General features: G+C 31.4%; 1 protein-coding gene across 1 annotated transcript in view; it reads right to left on the bottom strand.

The window, feature by feature from the left end:
* Positions 1–1,234: 1,234 nt before the first annotated feature.
* Positions 1,235–17,178, bottom strand: part of LOC124359334 (uracil-DNA glycosylase-like) — a 28,581-nt gene continuing 12,637 nt past the window's right edge. Inside the window, exons 2-6 of the mRNA XM_046812000.1 lie at positions 13,919–14,072; positions 11,915–11,957; positions 9,378–9,466; positions 6,306–6,484; positions 1,235–5,326 (exon numbers count right to left, since the gene is read on the bottom strand). Coding sequence (XP_046667956.1) covers positions 5,177–5,326; positions 6,306–6,484; positions 9,378–9,466; positions 11,915–11,957; positions 13,919–14,072 — 615 coding nt within the window. The 3' untranslated portion in view covers positions 1,235–5,176. The remainder of the gene's footprint in view (positions 5,327–6,305; positions 6,485–9,377; positions 9,467–11,914; positions 11,958–13,918; positions 14,073–17,178) is intronic.

Here is a 17,178-nt window from a genome sequence, read left to right as displayed (position 1 = left end):
CAACAAAATAAATAATATAATCAATACTTTGCACTAACGCTAAATCTGCAATCACTACGCAAAGGTAAATTGAAGTAAGTCAATCACTCGGTGGGTCTGTACGGACGCCTTTTGTCTCAGCCAAGGTCCATGACAGACTGACTGACACAAAGACACTGCGCGGCCGTGATGCGCGTGGAAGGGGCTGCTTCCCGCCATTTTATCGTCCGCCCACCTGTCGCCCCCACCCTGGAGCGGTCGCTCCACTCGCTCCTCTGTCGCTACGCCACTGGTATTGGCATTTTATTATAACTAACTTACTTACCAAACACACCTTGCATTTGGATCATTTCCGCCTTCCGGATAACATTAAAAAGTAAAACAAATGAAAATCCAACAGAAATGTTTATGTGTTAACTTATATTACAAGTAAAACTATAACTAACCACAAGTACTAAAATAGGCACATTATTTCATATTTATATTAAAAATAATTTGTACAAATGTTTAAGTTTTAATGTTACTGTACTGCAAATGCATATTCAGTAATATAGTTCACAAGCTTTGTCCCTTTGTACCTTTAACTCTGTGATGATCCCATCAGTGTTACTTAATGGCCTTATAAGCACAAGAAAAGAGTAAAAATGACAGTAAACAATAATTAACTCATATACTATATAATAAGATTGATGGTAAACTTAATAACACATATAGAACATTATTATCCTATTTAAAACAATAAATATGAGCAAACTTTAACAACCACATTAAAGTGACACCTTTATATTATATAAAACAAAGTAAAACTCTCTTTAATTATCTTTGACAATAGCATACTGAATAAAGAAACATAGGGGATTTTCTGTGTCAATATTACTTATTTATTGAATTATTCCAAAATTGTAGGAAACTTTCTATTAAGGGAACTGCCCCTAACTTAACATGTTCAAATAACCCCTCTCTTTATGATAAATCACTGGCAAATGGACAAAAAACAAGCTTTTAGGAACAAATTCAATATCTTTATCTGATTTCTAGATGCAAAAATCAAAATTAATACCAACCTTTAACACAGTGCAGTTTCATTGTTTTATTGGCTATACTGTTTTATTATCTATATGTTTGAAGAATTGCTATTTTGTTTAGGAATCATGAAGAAAATACATAAGCTGATTTAAAAATTCACAAAAGGTGATTTTTGAGTGAAAATGTGAACTTGTGACAGATATCTACAAACAAACAATCAACACCAGCAGTTTTGCCAAAATGCTTAGTTTTTATTTCCTTTTCAATAATTGATTACAAAAGTAGATATGCCATTTAAACATTTTGAGTAGAGAGTTGCCTCTCTTGGGTGAGTATTGTATAACATTCTTAAAAATACAAAGGCACTTTTAAATATTTTGAGTAGAGAGTTTTCTCTAAAAGGTGAGTATTGTCTTATATTCTTAACAATACAAAAAAACACTTTCTAATAATTTGATTGGAGAGTTGTTTCTCTAAAGTGAGTATTGTCTAACATTTTTAAATATACGAAAACAAAAGGTCCACTCTGAATTAATTTAAAGGACCACTGTGAATTAATTTCGGCAAAATATACCTAAATTTGTATTTACTAATTATTGCTGAAATATTAACAGAAAGTTGAATGGACAGTTTGATCAGCCTGTATAATTTAATGGTAAGTGTGGTTATGTTTTTATGATCAGCTGTTTTATAGTTTAACATTGACCATTATAATTATATTTTGTCTTAGTTGAGAAAAATCGGTTTGAGGTTATGTTCTGTTTTTAAAAGTGTTATAAAAGCAAACCTTTATTAACATTTTTTAGTTTGCATAATATTGTCACAATAAGTAAGAACATGAAATAAATGTATTTCCTTTGCTATACCCATGTAAATAGACTTATAATAGTCACTAGGCAATTCTAGGAACCAGAAGCTAAAAGTAAATGTGTTATCATATTATGACTGTTGAGATCCTTCATAGAACTCATTCAATGCCAGTGGACTGATAAAACAATAACTTGGCAGTGTGAGAGCTGTTCGTTTAGTAGTGAAAGATTTATCACAGTATGTTATAGCTAGTAAAGTATTGTTATAGAATCCTCTTATTACCAGTCAGGATACTTTATATTTATAACAATCACTTAGAAGTGTTAGGGTTGTGCGTTTGACAGTTATTGATTTAACATAGTATATTAAAGCTAGAAAGGTACTGTTATAGAATCCTTTCGTTACATGTCAGGATACATTATATTTATAACAATCACTTAGAAGTGTTAGGGCTGTGCGTTTGACAGTTATTGATTTAACCTAGTATACTATAAGCTAGTGAGGTATTGTTATAGAATCCTTTCATTACATGTCAGGATACATTAGATTTATAACAATCACTTAGAAGTGTTAGGACTGTGCGTTTGACAGTTATTGATTTAACATAGTATACTATAAGCTAGTGAGGTATTGTTATAGAATCCTTTCATTACATGTCAGGATACATTAGATTTATAACAATCACTTAGAAGTGTTAGGGCTGTGCGTTTAACAGTTATTGATTTAACATAGTATACTATAAGCTAGTGAGGTATTGTTATAGAATCCTTTCATTACATGTCAGGATACATTAGATTTATAACAATCACTTAGAAGTGTTAGGGCTGTGCGTTTAACAGTTATTGATTTAACATAGTATACTATAAGCTAGTGAGGTATTGTTATAGAATCCTTTCATTACATGTCAGGATACATTAGATTTATAACAATCACTTAGAAGTGTTAGGGTTGTGCGTTTGACAGTTATTGATTTAACATAGTATATTAAAGCTAGAAAGGTACTGTTATAGAATCCTTTCGTTACATGTCAGGATACATTAGATTTATAACAATCACTTAGAAGTGTTAGGGCTGTGCGTTTAACAGTTATTGATTTAACATAGTATACTATAGCTAGTGAGGTATTGTTATAGAATCATTTCGTTGCATGTCAGGAAATATTACACTTATTTAAAATACTCAAATATAGGAATATGAATGAAACTGTAAAATACAATTAGCAAGGCTATGGATAGAAGTTTCGGCATGGTGAAGTAGTAATAACTAATAAGCAAACTAATTCTCAGTTAAAGCACCAACTTTTCATGTGATCAAATATTGAGATATTTCCTTGAAAACCCCAAAAAATGCTTATAATATTCAAAGATACATAAATATCAGAGTCAAATAAATAATCTTAATGACAATACTAAATACATCATTTATAAAGTGGAACATATTTTCTTAAATATTAAAAATATAGAGATTCAATCAGAAAAGTCTTAATAAACAAATAAGTATAAGAAAAACTTTACAAAGGCACTTTTAAATATTTTGAGTAGAGAGTTTTCTCTAAAAGGTGAGTATTGTCTTATTCTTAACAATACAAAAAAACACTTTCTAATAATTTGATTGGAGAGTTGTTTCTCTAAAGTGAGTATTGTCCAACATTTTTAAATATACGAAAATAAAAGGTCCACTCTGAATTAATTTAAAGGTCCACTGTGAATTAATTTCGGCAAAATATACCTAAATTTGTATTTACTAATTATTGCTGAAATATTAACAGAAAGTTGAATGGACAGTTTGATCAGCCTGTATAATTTAATGGTAAGTGTGGTTATGTTTTTATGATCAGCTGTTTTATAGTTTAACATTGACCATTATAATTATATTTTGTTTTAGTTGAGAATAGTCGGTTTGAGGTTATGTTTTGTTTTTAAAAGTGTTATAAAAGCAAACCTTTATTAACATTTTTTAGTTTGCATAATATTGTCACAATAAGTAAGAACATGAAATAAATGTATTTCCTTTGCTATACCCATGTAAATAGACTTATAATAGTCACTAGGCAATTCTAGAAACCAGAAGCTAAAAGTAAATGTGTTATCATATTATGACTGTTGAGATCCTTCATAGAACTCATTCAATGCCAGTGGACTGATAAAACAATAACTTGGCAGTGTGAGAGCTGTTCGTTTAGTAGTGAAAGATTTATCACAGTATGTTATAGCTAGTAAAGTATTGTTATAGAATCCTCTTATTACCAGTCAGGATACATTATATTTATAACAATCACTTAGAAGTGTTAGGGTTGTGCGTTTGACAGTTATTGATTTAACATAGTATATTAAAGCTAGAAAGGTACTGTTATAGAATCCTTTCGTTACATGTCAGGATACATTAGATTTATAACAATCACTTAGAAGTGTTAGGGCTGTGCGTTTGACAGTTATTGATTTAACATAGTATACTATAAGCTAGTGAGGTATTGTTATAGAATCCTTTCATTACATGTCAGGATACATTAGATTTATAACAATCACTTAGAAGTGTTAGGGCTGTGCGTTTAACAGTTATTGATTTAACATAATATACTATAAGCTAGTGAGGTATTGTTATAGAATCCTTTCATTACATGTCAGGATACATTAGATTTATAACAATCACTTAGAAGTGTTTGGGTTGTGCGTTTGACAGTTATTGATTTAACATAGTATATTAAAGCTAGAAAGGTACTGTTATAGAATCCTTTCGTTACATGTCAGGATACATTAGATTTATAACAATCACTTAGAAGTGTTAGGGCTGTGCGTTTAACAGTTATTGATTTAACATAGTATACTATAGCTAGTGAGGTATTGTTATAGAATCATTTCGTTGCATGTCAGGAAATATTACACTTATTTAAAATACTCAAATATAGGAATATGAATGAAACTGTAAAATACAATTAGCAAGGCTATGGATAGAAGTTTCGGCATGGTGAAGTAGTAATAACTAATAAGCAAACTAATTCTCAGTTAAAGCACCAACTTTTCATGTGATCAAATATTGAGATATTTCCTTGAAAACCCCAAAAAATGCTTATAATATTCAAAGATACATAAATATCAGAGTCAAATAAATAATCTTAATGACAATACTAAATACATCATTTATAAAGTGGAACATATTTCCTTAAATATTAAAAATATAGAGATTCAATCAGAAAAGTCTTAATAAACAAATAAGTATAAGAAAAACTTAACCTAAATAACAACTAGAATGTTCAAGGGTAGATCAATATTATTAATAGGGTGACAAATAAAACTGTAGATAATAAAGGCAAAATATTTCAACTGCTTCCATCATCACTGTGTGTCTGTCTGCTGGTGCTGGGTTACTCTGTAGGTAGATGAGACCAGTCAATTGGTGTCCGGCCTTGCTTCTCGAGCAGCTCATTGCATTTGGAGAAGTGTTTGCACCCAAAAAACCCTCTAGAGGCTGACAAAGGCGAGGGGTGCACAGCCTTTAACAAGTGATGTCGTTTCTAAAATAACAATAATTAGTTTGAGAGACTTCTGTTTCCCAAGAGGAATTCTCTTGCATATAAACTCAACTTTAATTGCTATTTATGTAATTACTCAGAGCTCTAGGGCCACACATCCCATGCCCCAGCACAGAACCCCATTTAGAGGAGGCCACAAAATCAAAAAAAAAAATTACAAAAATGGATTTCACTTCCTAACATTGACTGTAGCAAAAGACAATACTGTCCCATAGTATCACTAATCTAATAGATTAACTTCTGATTGAAGTTCTTTTTTCCTCCCCTCCTCTTTTAAGAATAAAAAAATAGACTAGGCAGATGACTCAGCCCAACTGCTCTATTTCTTCTCACATGCGACAGTTTATAGTTTCAAAGTTGAGTGAATCCAAAATTTGACAAATAAAATGACCTAAGAGTGTGACGCTGTCACAGGCTTCACTTCTAGAATTTGGAGTCATGCTCATCTGAAGATTTTATATATATATATATATATATCCGTTTTATAGCACAGTGTCCGTTTTAACTGTGCTACCATTGGATTCCGCTACAGTTACAAAGCACATGTGAATGTTGAGTTTAGCACCAGTTCTCATTTCTCTTAGTATAGGCCAAGATATTCTATCTGGTCCTTGGCCTGATGATACACAGCAGCCTACTAGTCAAATGGAGTGGAGCTGGAAGTTGGGAGCACAGTCTGTGAGCCTTGCCAGCCGCGTTTCCCCTCTAACACATCTAGGAGACCACATGGAATCTCTCAGCTTGTACATCATTAGAAGTCTGACGCTGTCACATACTTTACTCCTAGAATTTGGTGTCATGCTCATCTGAAGAGATAAAAAAAGAGGAAGGTGAAATGGAGCTAAACTGAACATTCACAATGATTTAACCCTTGGAATTATGTAAAATAATATAATATAGAACAATAATTCTTTGAATAATCTGCAACAAACAAAAAATACAATGGAAATAAAATTATTACCTGATCGACAAAGGCTGCTTTTTTCTGTGCGTATGATCCCCAGAGCAGGAAGACAATACCATTGCCCTGAGTGTTGAGATGTTTGATGACAGCATCAGTCAGCTGCTCCCAGCCTTGGTCTATGTGTGAGTTCGGTGTTCGGCATTTGACTGTTAGCACAGCGTTCAGTAGTAATACTCCTGTAGCAAGTCGTACAGGCTATTAATTTAAATTGAAAATAGTATTAAAGTTTTTCTATGACAATTTTATTTCATTACGTGAGCTAGTCATGTTGACATAGTTTGTTCTAGAGTTGCTTCAGGCATTCGTCTTATGTAACTTATCAAATGTTTACATCCAAACAGTCTTGAAGATGGCTTATTACGGTCTAATTCTCCACATTTGGTGAATGAAATATGACTCCACAATCAAGCCTTTATAGACAGGGTAAGCAACCCTTTCAACTGCAATTTTTATAAATAAAAAAAAAAACTATTAACTATTAAAAAATTATTAATAGAATAAGTGTTGAGTGTGATAGGATTCAATTACAGAGGATTTAGAAGCTACGTACAAACCACACCCTGTTAAATTAAAAACTGATATAAAGGATCTGACAGAACATAACATTCCAGGTTAAGTACAAATGTTCCATCTTTATATGAACTTAACCAATTCAACAAAGTAAATTCTTCACATGTAGTAACTTATTATTGGAATGTCATATAACAATATTTGATAATAGACTAGCAGTTTTACGAGGCTTTGCACACAATTTACTGTTGCACAACAGGGGCATCATACATTGTGCATATCTTTTTTTAATAGCACAATAAATACTTAGGTGAAGTTGCCTGATGATGGAATTTTTTATTCCGAAAGGCCTTGCAATAATAAAATTAATATTTTAAACTTTTTATTCAAATGATTAAACAAAATGAAGACGGATTCTTATTTTTAATTTTTTCACAGGTAGGAGCACTTCTGGTTTTAATTAATTACATTTCAGATGCCATAATTACGTTTGCCTTGTAGCCACGATAAAAAAAATGCATACATAAATCTAAGAAGCCTACTTCAGTCAAAAAGCAACTTATTTCAGGCCTTTATAATCTTCTTTTGGCGTAAGGATTTTTGTTGTAACGTTGAATTGTTGCTAGAATCATAAAAATATAAACATTTATACATCTGAAAAGTATAATTCATTAAAAATCATCTACTTCTTCTCATATATCATCACAATTTTAATAAATTCATGAATAATGTATTTATTATTCGTGTTAAAATAGAATAATAATCACCAGAAGAATTATAATATTATAAAATTATAATAAAAATCACTTACTTTGTTGGTGAAATTTGATTTTCCTACAATGAGAAACATAAAAAATACATATATGTGTTTTAGAGATTACTATCCCATTCAATCCCTATATTTGTTTGAATTTCATGAAAAAGCTTTTGTTTTTGTAAATCATGAGGAACATGTCTGTAAATTCCATCATTCTATGACAATGGAAGACTGAAAACGCTGGACAAAGCTGAAGGTGAAATTGAGCTAAAACTCAACATTCTCACTGATCAAGTATGTAAATATTGATTTAATTCCTAGACTGAAACAAGGAAATAAGATAGTATAGCAAACAGAGATCAGAAAGTAAGGACATACATTAATGTATAAGGTGTACATATGGAAATGTACAGTTCAGCATCATTTCAGATTCCGCTTAGCGACAGTGTGAGATTTCAGATGCTGCACTAAGCGGAAGGTGAAAAGGAGCTGAACTCAACATTCCCATTGAATCAATCCTTTCCACTTAAGCTACATTATGTGGAGGTTTACACATTATTATTATATTTTAGGAACATTAAAAAATGATAGTAAAAACAAGGGCAGACTGCTAGGTGGCCCATGAAGTAGGTAGATGTATCCTTTTATGGATTTAACTTAATCATAAATAGTATATACATAATAGTTTAGATCTCTTTGCTTCTGTGGCACAAAAGCAAATGGATGATTGTGTTGAAATTTTATATGAAAACTGAAATGATATTTTTCTCAAATATACCTACTTCCTTTTTAAAACTACAATAGGGCTCCATCATATTACACTACAAGTGCTCTCACTAAGAAAACTATGGTCTCCGACTTTAGGATTCCTTTTCCATAGCCTAAAAAAGTTAGACTGCTACTGAAATCTTTAGGGCTATTTAATAAAATATCATGGAATTTGCATAGAAATTAGAGAGATTTCAATGGTGCTTATAAAAACTGCTTCACTCTACGACTTAAGTGCCTTGAAACACTATTTTTTAAACTGAAAGTCTGTTATTAATTATTCAACGGGTCCTTTTAAAAATTAGTATTCACTGTTTGTCTGTACCGTAACTCTTAATAGAAAGGGTTCTAGAGACTTGAAACTTGGTACATAAGTTCCTCTTGGTTCAAGGAAGAACTCTATTGATATTGGAGTCAAAAGGTCAAAGGGACAGTCCATCCATCTGTCTATTTGTCTGTGTTATAACTCATTTCTTACATTTTATTGGATCCTTTGATTTGTATTGTTGAAAGTAAATTAAGAAACAGGAATAATTTTAATTGAACACAACTTATCTTAAGAGTTCATGGTATATCATTTAAAAAAGATATGCCTATGACATCCTTGTTAATGAGCAGGAAACTGTGTGTAGAAGCCACACGTAACAGTTATTACATAAGCGAATCATATTACATATAAATCAGGATTCCGACTATTATTAATATAATTTTATATTAAACATGGAATAATCGTTGACTGTAATCAAATATCTTCCTTTATAATGTGGTTACAAAGAAATTTAATTGTTAATTTTTAAGTTTTGATTACATTTCTTTAGCAAAATTATGTCACAAAACTAAACCAAACAAGACTCATAGAATATCAACCTTTTATGGTATTGTTGTTAAATTTCAATTCATCTTTTGATTATGTTAACACATTGACTGCCACAGATGCACTAACATGAAGTAACCTCCAAACACAAGACAAGCTCACAACACTCAATGTAGATCAGCAGTGAAGGTGTTTTACGTGTGATGCTAATAGAACTCACCCTGTCGAGCCCATCCAATCAGGTATCCATGGCCTGGTCTCTTGAAACCTTCAATGTCGGTTTCAAGTTCTTTGTACATGTTTAGCAGGCTGAAATTACAAATACCAGATAGGTATGAGACTCTATATTTTAATTAAATATTTGAAAAGTTTTTATTAGAAAATAGACTAAAGTTGGATTTGTTTAGGTGATAATCTACAACTAAATCTAAATGAGGAATAAACTAAAACATGACTGATTTGATCTTAACATTTTGCCGAATATTACCAATTTATTCACAATCTTTTTAAAAAGAATGTACACTACCGGTTTGTTTTTATGTCTTCTGTCAAAATTATTCGAAAAAACTCAACTAATAAAACTGGTTATCCATAGATCTGTGCCATGCCAGAGGTTTTTATAATTAATAACCACTGTTGTCAGTTCTCTATGCAAGCCTTTTTGTAAAAAGTCATAAAAATTGAAGCCTTGACCAACTTATACATTATTACATATGTTTTTCTTCAAGAAATATACAATAAAGAGGGGAAATGATTACAAGACTGTACTAAATGGTTTCATGAGCATGAGCATGAGCAGAACAAAAAAATAGTGGAATGGCAGCACTTGAAATATTGGCCATCTCGTTTCCTTTACTGGTAACCTTATCAATTCCATAGTGGAATTTAAATTAATTGGTTTTGTTACCATTTTGTCACACCAACTTCGTGATGGTCTTGGAGAAAAATGGCAAATCTCTCCACTTATCTATAGGCAAATACTTTTCCAGATTTAAGGTAAAGGCGGATCCAGTCATGATATTCAGATGAAGCCATCTGAGTTTTAGTTTACCATTATTATTACTGTGGCAGGTAATTTTAAAATTTCTACACAACAAAATAGATAAGGTTTAGAAAGAAACTGACTCATGTTCCAAGCTTAATTCATAAATTTAAGTATATTTTTATGGTTATAATTAATTTTTTCATAGAAACATCTATTTCTTAATATCAGAGGGGGCCATGGCCCCTCCCCTGGATCTGCCACTGCTTTAAGGTTGTATCTGGTGGCTGTGCCAGCATCAAAGTGTGATACTTAGGACTCGCCAATCTTATAATGGTTTTGAAATGTGAAGGAAACAGGATTTTCTGGACATTTGCCATCGTTCAATGAAACAAGAAATCAGTAACACTACGTTTCGAGATCTGCAATCTGATCTCTTCTTCAGGTAATAACTAACCTAATACATAATTACAAACTAGGTTAAAATAAACAATACATACCAAAGCGTTGTGGCACGCTTAAGTCAGGAATCACAATCAACATGTTGTTTGTCAACTTTACTGACTCTAAAAACATGCACTTAATAAAAAACTATACACAACACTAATTATTAAAACTGAACTACAGAATACAGGTCACAATACGTTTGCATTCGTCTATCAACAACCTACGACTGACCAGAGGGCACTAGCCAATGGCAATCGTCACGGCAGACAAAAACAAGATGGCGAAAATAAAAAGGAAGGGGGACAGGAATGGGCCCTTTTGTTATTATTGGTTCATGCTAGATGAACTTCTTAAAACCACATTGTGACTCCACATTGGTTTATAACAAATATCTGATCCGTTTGATACTTTTGGTTTTATTTTTAGTTCATTTTTTAGAATTGGCAACCAAAGCGGCCTAATCTCGACTGATGGTTGGTCTGCCAATTTAATGTATGTTGCCTCAATTAATTTCCTTTTGAAGAAATGTGGTTTCCGATGTATTATGTATTATAGTTTTGAAATATATTCTCATTCTTGGCAATTCTTTGGCCTTCACTGTAGCGTGGGTAAGGCTTTGGCTTTCTAACTGAAAGGTCATGGTTCAATTCTCAGGAAGGTCATAAAATATGTGTGGATGAGTTTTTCTTTCAAAAAATTTACTACGGTAAAAACTTTTATTGCAATTTTTTGCAAAACTAGTTTTTAATAAATCATACCTTAGCATGTTGTGAAGACAAAATTAATTTAATTTAAGAATAAAATATTTTGTTCTAGACTATTGAATATAGTATGTAATCATACAGCCTTACATAAAACAGGTTAACAACGTACATTTTATAATCATAAGACGGAAGTATTGACCTACATAGGTGATGTCTTTTAGTAAAAATGTTTTTTGTAGAAAACAGATTGTACTGTTAGTAGTTGTCACTTTATCATGCAATTCACAGAAATAGGATTAACCTACCTGTGTTATAACCCAACACCCATTTTTTAATTTTCAAGCGATCATTTTATTATTGAAATAAATAAAAAACAAAGTAAAACTCAATTTTTACTGAACATAATTGGTGGTTTTACAACATGCATATTACTTCCAGCCAATTCAAGGACATGTGCACAAGTTTTATCTTGTGCTTACTTGTCAAGATCAACACCCCAAACCAGGACCAATCATATATAGCAGCACTATTATGTTAACATTGGGGAATTACAATTATGTAGGCCTGAGTTTGTTCATTCATATGAATTGATAATTATATATTTTAAAAGCACTTCTAACTTACCTTGGGGGTGGAGCAACACCAATAGGAACACTAAAACACAAACCTGAAATCAAAGATAAAAACCTTTAATTGCTTATAGGTGCTGTAATCTACAAAATATTACTGATTATGTAGTTTAAAAATGAGGGAAAGAAAGGACTGGTGGTTCATGACGTTTGCAGCCCAAATCAATGAACTCTGTTATGACTGATATTAAATAAAAATGCTTCCATTTTAAAAGTAGTGTTAAAAAGTATTTCATATAAAAAATATAGTCTTGCAAAATTACAATCCCGTAGCTCAGTGTTTCTTAAACTTCTTGGACTCAAGACTCCCTTTAGGTTTATACTACTTTCCACGCACCCTACAACTCAGATCACCTCAACAAAGTCCATGAAAAATAAACAATAAAAGTTTACATGTGTGCCGTTCTGTTAGTTCATAGATAGTGATGATGTAGATGACAAGTGCTTGCATACGAAATTCATGCATGTTAATGTAAACTAGCCATCATAAAAATCTCAAGTAAAAACATTACATACCAATCTCTTTGGTTTAGGTTTGATTGTTTTAATATAATAGTAATTCAATGTAAATGTAGGTATATTAATGGTAATTAAATAATTCTATATGATATCACAAACCTAGTCTAGAGAGAATTCAATATCTTTCCAATATTTAAATTTTTTCACACTATACATTATTTTCTTAATCACTGTCGCTAACTGCAACGCCCTTGGCAGGATTTTAAGACACTCAGCATACACTTTCAGAAGCACTGCCATAACTTAAAGAACTTCTGCGTTATGAGTTTCTGTGTAAAAAAACACAAACAGACATACAGACCGAAAATGAAGTATTTTACGACATGTGTTTATAGGAACTATTTTCTTTGTTTTAGCATAATTAATCATTTCCTTAACGTTTTCATAATTTTTAAACACCCAGTATTATGATCTAGTTTTATATACTCTTAAAAATTCTGATCTTATAAAAATTGCTATACATAATCATAATACTAGTAGTAGAAATGGAGGGCTTACTATTATGGATCTTTTCTGATTAAGTATAACGATACATATGGTCAATCACTTGACATTTATAATAAATTATTGTTTATATTGTTATTATAAGTTGTTATTATTAGTGTTACAGAAGTTTTATAATTGGTTTTATAAAATCTTAACTGTAACTTGTTAATGAGTGTAAACTTTTAAGGGAATAAAAATTTATTTATTAGGTCTTTGTTAAGCAATTGTAAAAACAATAAGCTAAAACTATGCCCATTATGAAAACTAAATTTTTTGGATCTCAATACCATACCAGTCCTACTTTTAAGACAATGCCAGATCTAAATGTGATTTTTTTAATTCTGAGAGTGATAAACACCAGAAAAGACAAAGGGAAGACATAATAGAGAATGTCAGAGTGAACATGTGTAAAGGTAACACATAGTATAAACAATGGCAGCAAGAACTGCCTGCTAGAATAACACTGATGTTTACAAGCCTCTGAAATAAATTTCAGAGTCTTATATACTCTGACTTCTATTTTTAAATTTATTAGAAATAAAATTTATAATTTAACACAACATTTCTATAAAGACAGAATTCTGAGGTTTCTTTGAAATTATGCATTTGTTTTCATAATTTGTTCATCTTAATCTTCCTCTTATTAGCCTGTATTTTAGAACTGGTTGTTGTTATGTTCACAAAGACATAAGCTTAACATAAAAATAAACACAAGTTGGTTCCAAATTCAAAAGAATACATTTTCCCTTGCATTTCTTTTCTTTGCAAGTACAATTTATTCCTTGAAACATAGGTTAAAATTCTGTATTCAGGAGTTTACTAAGATACCAGTACTAATTACACTTGATAGTGTTCTGATTAGGCTTGCAAGTGTTTATGCATTATTTATGTATATTTAATTTTAATATTGGTGTTTTAAGTCTTCATATTATTTATATAACTTGACTTACATTATAAACTAGCCATATTTCTGATCATATTTAGAAATGCTAACCATGAGCTTGACCAGGATGGTGGTACGGGTCCTGCCCGATGATAACAACCTTGATCTCATCAATAGGACACTCCCTTGTCCATGTCCAAACATGTTCAGATCTCGGAAAAATTGGAGTTGTTTTTGATCTTTCTTCTGCCAGGAACTTGCTCAACTATTCATGTGAACATCCAAACAAGTTAGTGTTGACATGAATAGTAACTGGTACTTACCAAATGTCCTAAAACAACTATTTAGTCTAGAACTATCATGTTTCTCTTTCAGTGGCGTAACTAGAACTTGACTTGGGGGGGGGGGAGGGATCTGATTGAAGAGCACACCATAACATGGGGTGAGGAATAAATCTAATTTTAATAAACTATATGGCTTACTTCAAAGTAAAAATATTTATCTGCAGTATTTAAAACAAGTTGGATTGCTGTTAATGCATATATTTTTTATTTTTAAGAAATTTTGGAGGCGGGTTCCATTTCCCATGGGTTCTATTTGCCACATTCACTTCTAGTTACACCACTGTTCTCGTCTACCAGACACTAAATTAGTCAGGAGTTAAAACCTTTTATTAAAACCAAATAATTTAACACCATTTTTACATATATCCCTTTTACTATTACACCAAACTTATGGCATATTCAAATTTAAAGTTCATTATTAACAATGGATACATGGAAAGGATGACAATTTTTTGGACATTTGGCATTGTCATGTTATAAAAACTTAAACTATATTTCAAGAAAAGTATCTGTTCTCTTTTTTAGGTGTTAAAATCTGCAACATGAATAAAAACTAACAAAGTATGGTAATGGATACTCAAAAATGATACTTTACAATAGAAAAGTTGCACATCAACAAATAAAATAAAATACCACTACATAATGACTGATGGGTATTTAAAAATAATATTATGGCTTTAAGACAATATTATTTATACTACTTCACTTAAAAATATAAAGAATAAGTCAATGAAAAAGAAACAAACATTTTTGTTGGGTATGCAAAACATGCAAAAGCACTGTTTGTTTTATCTGCCATTAGAAAACATTAGAACTGAATATAGTAATAGCCCATTAGATAGAGAAATTCAGTTCGTGAAACTCTCAATCAACAAATATTCCAAACACTATAAACAATGATTAATAATGAGCTCAGCATATACTACTTTATCAGAAGTGCTTGATGTAAATAGAATGGCTTTGTGCATCATGGATTAATCTCATGATGTATTGTTTTATGGTGTACTGGCTCTGAGAAGACAAGCCCCTTGAACGTGTATCTCAGGATTTCGCTGAAACCAAACCTTGAGTGGCAGAGTTAAAATTTATTACAAGTAAAGTATTGTTAATCTCTTGCAGGAATTGAGATTGCAGAATTTGCCTATATATATATATATATATATATATATATATATATATATATATATATATATATATATATATATATATCGCCACAGAATAATGTACACGATTTCTTAATTTCTTAACTTTGACACCCTGATTGATGACTTAATTTATGTTTCAAATATTCAGAATGAGGCTCAACTTATCAAACTGACAGAAAAACAGTAAAAACTTAGTTTACAAAAACAAAATTTTTTCATTAAAAACACAAGGAAGCTCACTGACTTGATTTTAGTGATAGATTAGTTAGCTATTGTTGGGAATATAAGTACTGACCTGAACTGAAAATATATTTCCTATATTGTTCGTCATAAATTTACAGAATCTTACCCTTTCCAGCAAGTGAGTGTTCTAAATCAATCAAAGTAACAATAAATAAGTAGATATAATACCTAGATAAGTTACTAATCAGAATGTTGATCCCAGCATTCTAGCTTGTAATACAAATGACAACCATAAGAAGAATGTTTAAACGTAGATAGGTTCTTTTAGCTAACTTTTATTAACTGAAAAGAGAGCTAAAATGGCTCAAGAAATTCAAGAACTGATTGTGTTCAGACGGCATTTTGGAATTTCTTGCAGAGGGATACATGCAATAAACAGACTTGTGATGGAGTTCCTCATTTGGAAAGATGTAAAAAAGCAATTAAGGCATCATCTGGAATACCAATATTGGCTCATTGTTCTTAATATAATGTATAGTTTTAATTTTGGAAAGGACAATCATGTCTTTAAATTTCAAAAAATCATATGGGTTAGAGGAAATTTTCAGCTTACTTCTCAAAAATATTTTTAAATTTAGTTCAACACAACAAAAATCATTCCTGTCTTTAAAAAGGGTGATAAAGGCAAAGGCGATAGTTATTCAGTTGCCATTTTGTCAAAGGTCCTAGAAAAGCTTGTATACAACAAATTGCAAAACCAATTTGAGATGTTTAATCTGTTAATGTCAAATCAGTCAAGAACCAATGCTGTTATTGACATGTTTTTTCAACATTGTCATGAGCCGACTTTGGTATTTATTTGTTAACTCTCTAAAGCCTTAGATTGGGAGGATCACAGTTTCTATGCAGAAACCTTCAACTTTATTGTATCCAAGGGGTGTCTCTCATACATAGTTTAAACCATACTTATCAAATCGGCAATAATTTGTTGACTGTATTCAATCAAATGTTATTAAGCCTATCTACATAGGGCTACAGGAGCCTTTTATTGATTTATATTAATTAAGTTACTCTACATTTACTCTTAAATAAGCCATGTCTACATGGGCGATACTACCAAAAATTGACACTTAAGAGCCAGAACGATATTACAGTGTGAGTTAAAGGTATGGCTATACTCTGTTTAGTTTTTGAGGGATAAAGTTGGAGGGATGGATCCCGGCACAACTTTCTAGGAATTACATGTGAACTTTTTAGTCACTGTTACAACTTTGCTCATTTCCCCACATTACGTGGGAAACCAAACTATGTACTCTTGTTTATATTGCTTCACACTTGCACATATATAGCTTTACAGTCTATGTCTGGTCAAAAGTTAGAGGTGTCTGGCCAAGGGTTGGAAGTGTCAAAGCTGTCTGGCAACTGAGGAAAGATGTTCTAATGATTATACAAGTAACATGCAAAAAAAATCAGCTTTTATACTACAACGAAAATGTTTAAATGTAAAGAAAGACCCACTAAGTGACATCTTATTTGAAAGGTCTTGATAACAGAAGAACAGTGGAAACTAGTTCTCTATCTCAACCCAATATAAAATAGCAGCTAATTGAAATGAATTAAATTAAAAGCATGGATGGATCCTGCTTTGGACAAAGATAGAAAAATTAACTTAGGACACCCCTCTAGAAAAAAGTGAACC

The sequence above is a fragment of the Homalodisca vitripennis genome, chromosome 4 (genome assembly GCF_021130785.1).
Source record: "Homalodisca vitripennis isolate AUS2020 chromosome 4, UT_GWSS_2.1, whole genome shotgun sequence".
NCBI lineage: Eukaryota > Metazoa > Arthropoda > Insecta > Hemiptera > Cicadellidae > Homalodisca > Homalodisca vitripennis.
This window is presented reverse-complemented; position numbering and strand designations above follow the sequence as displayed.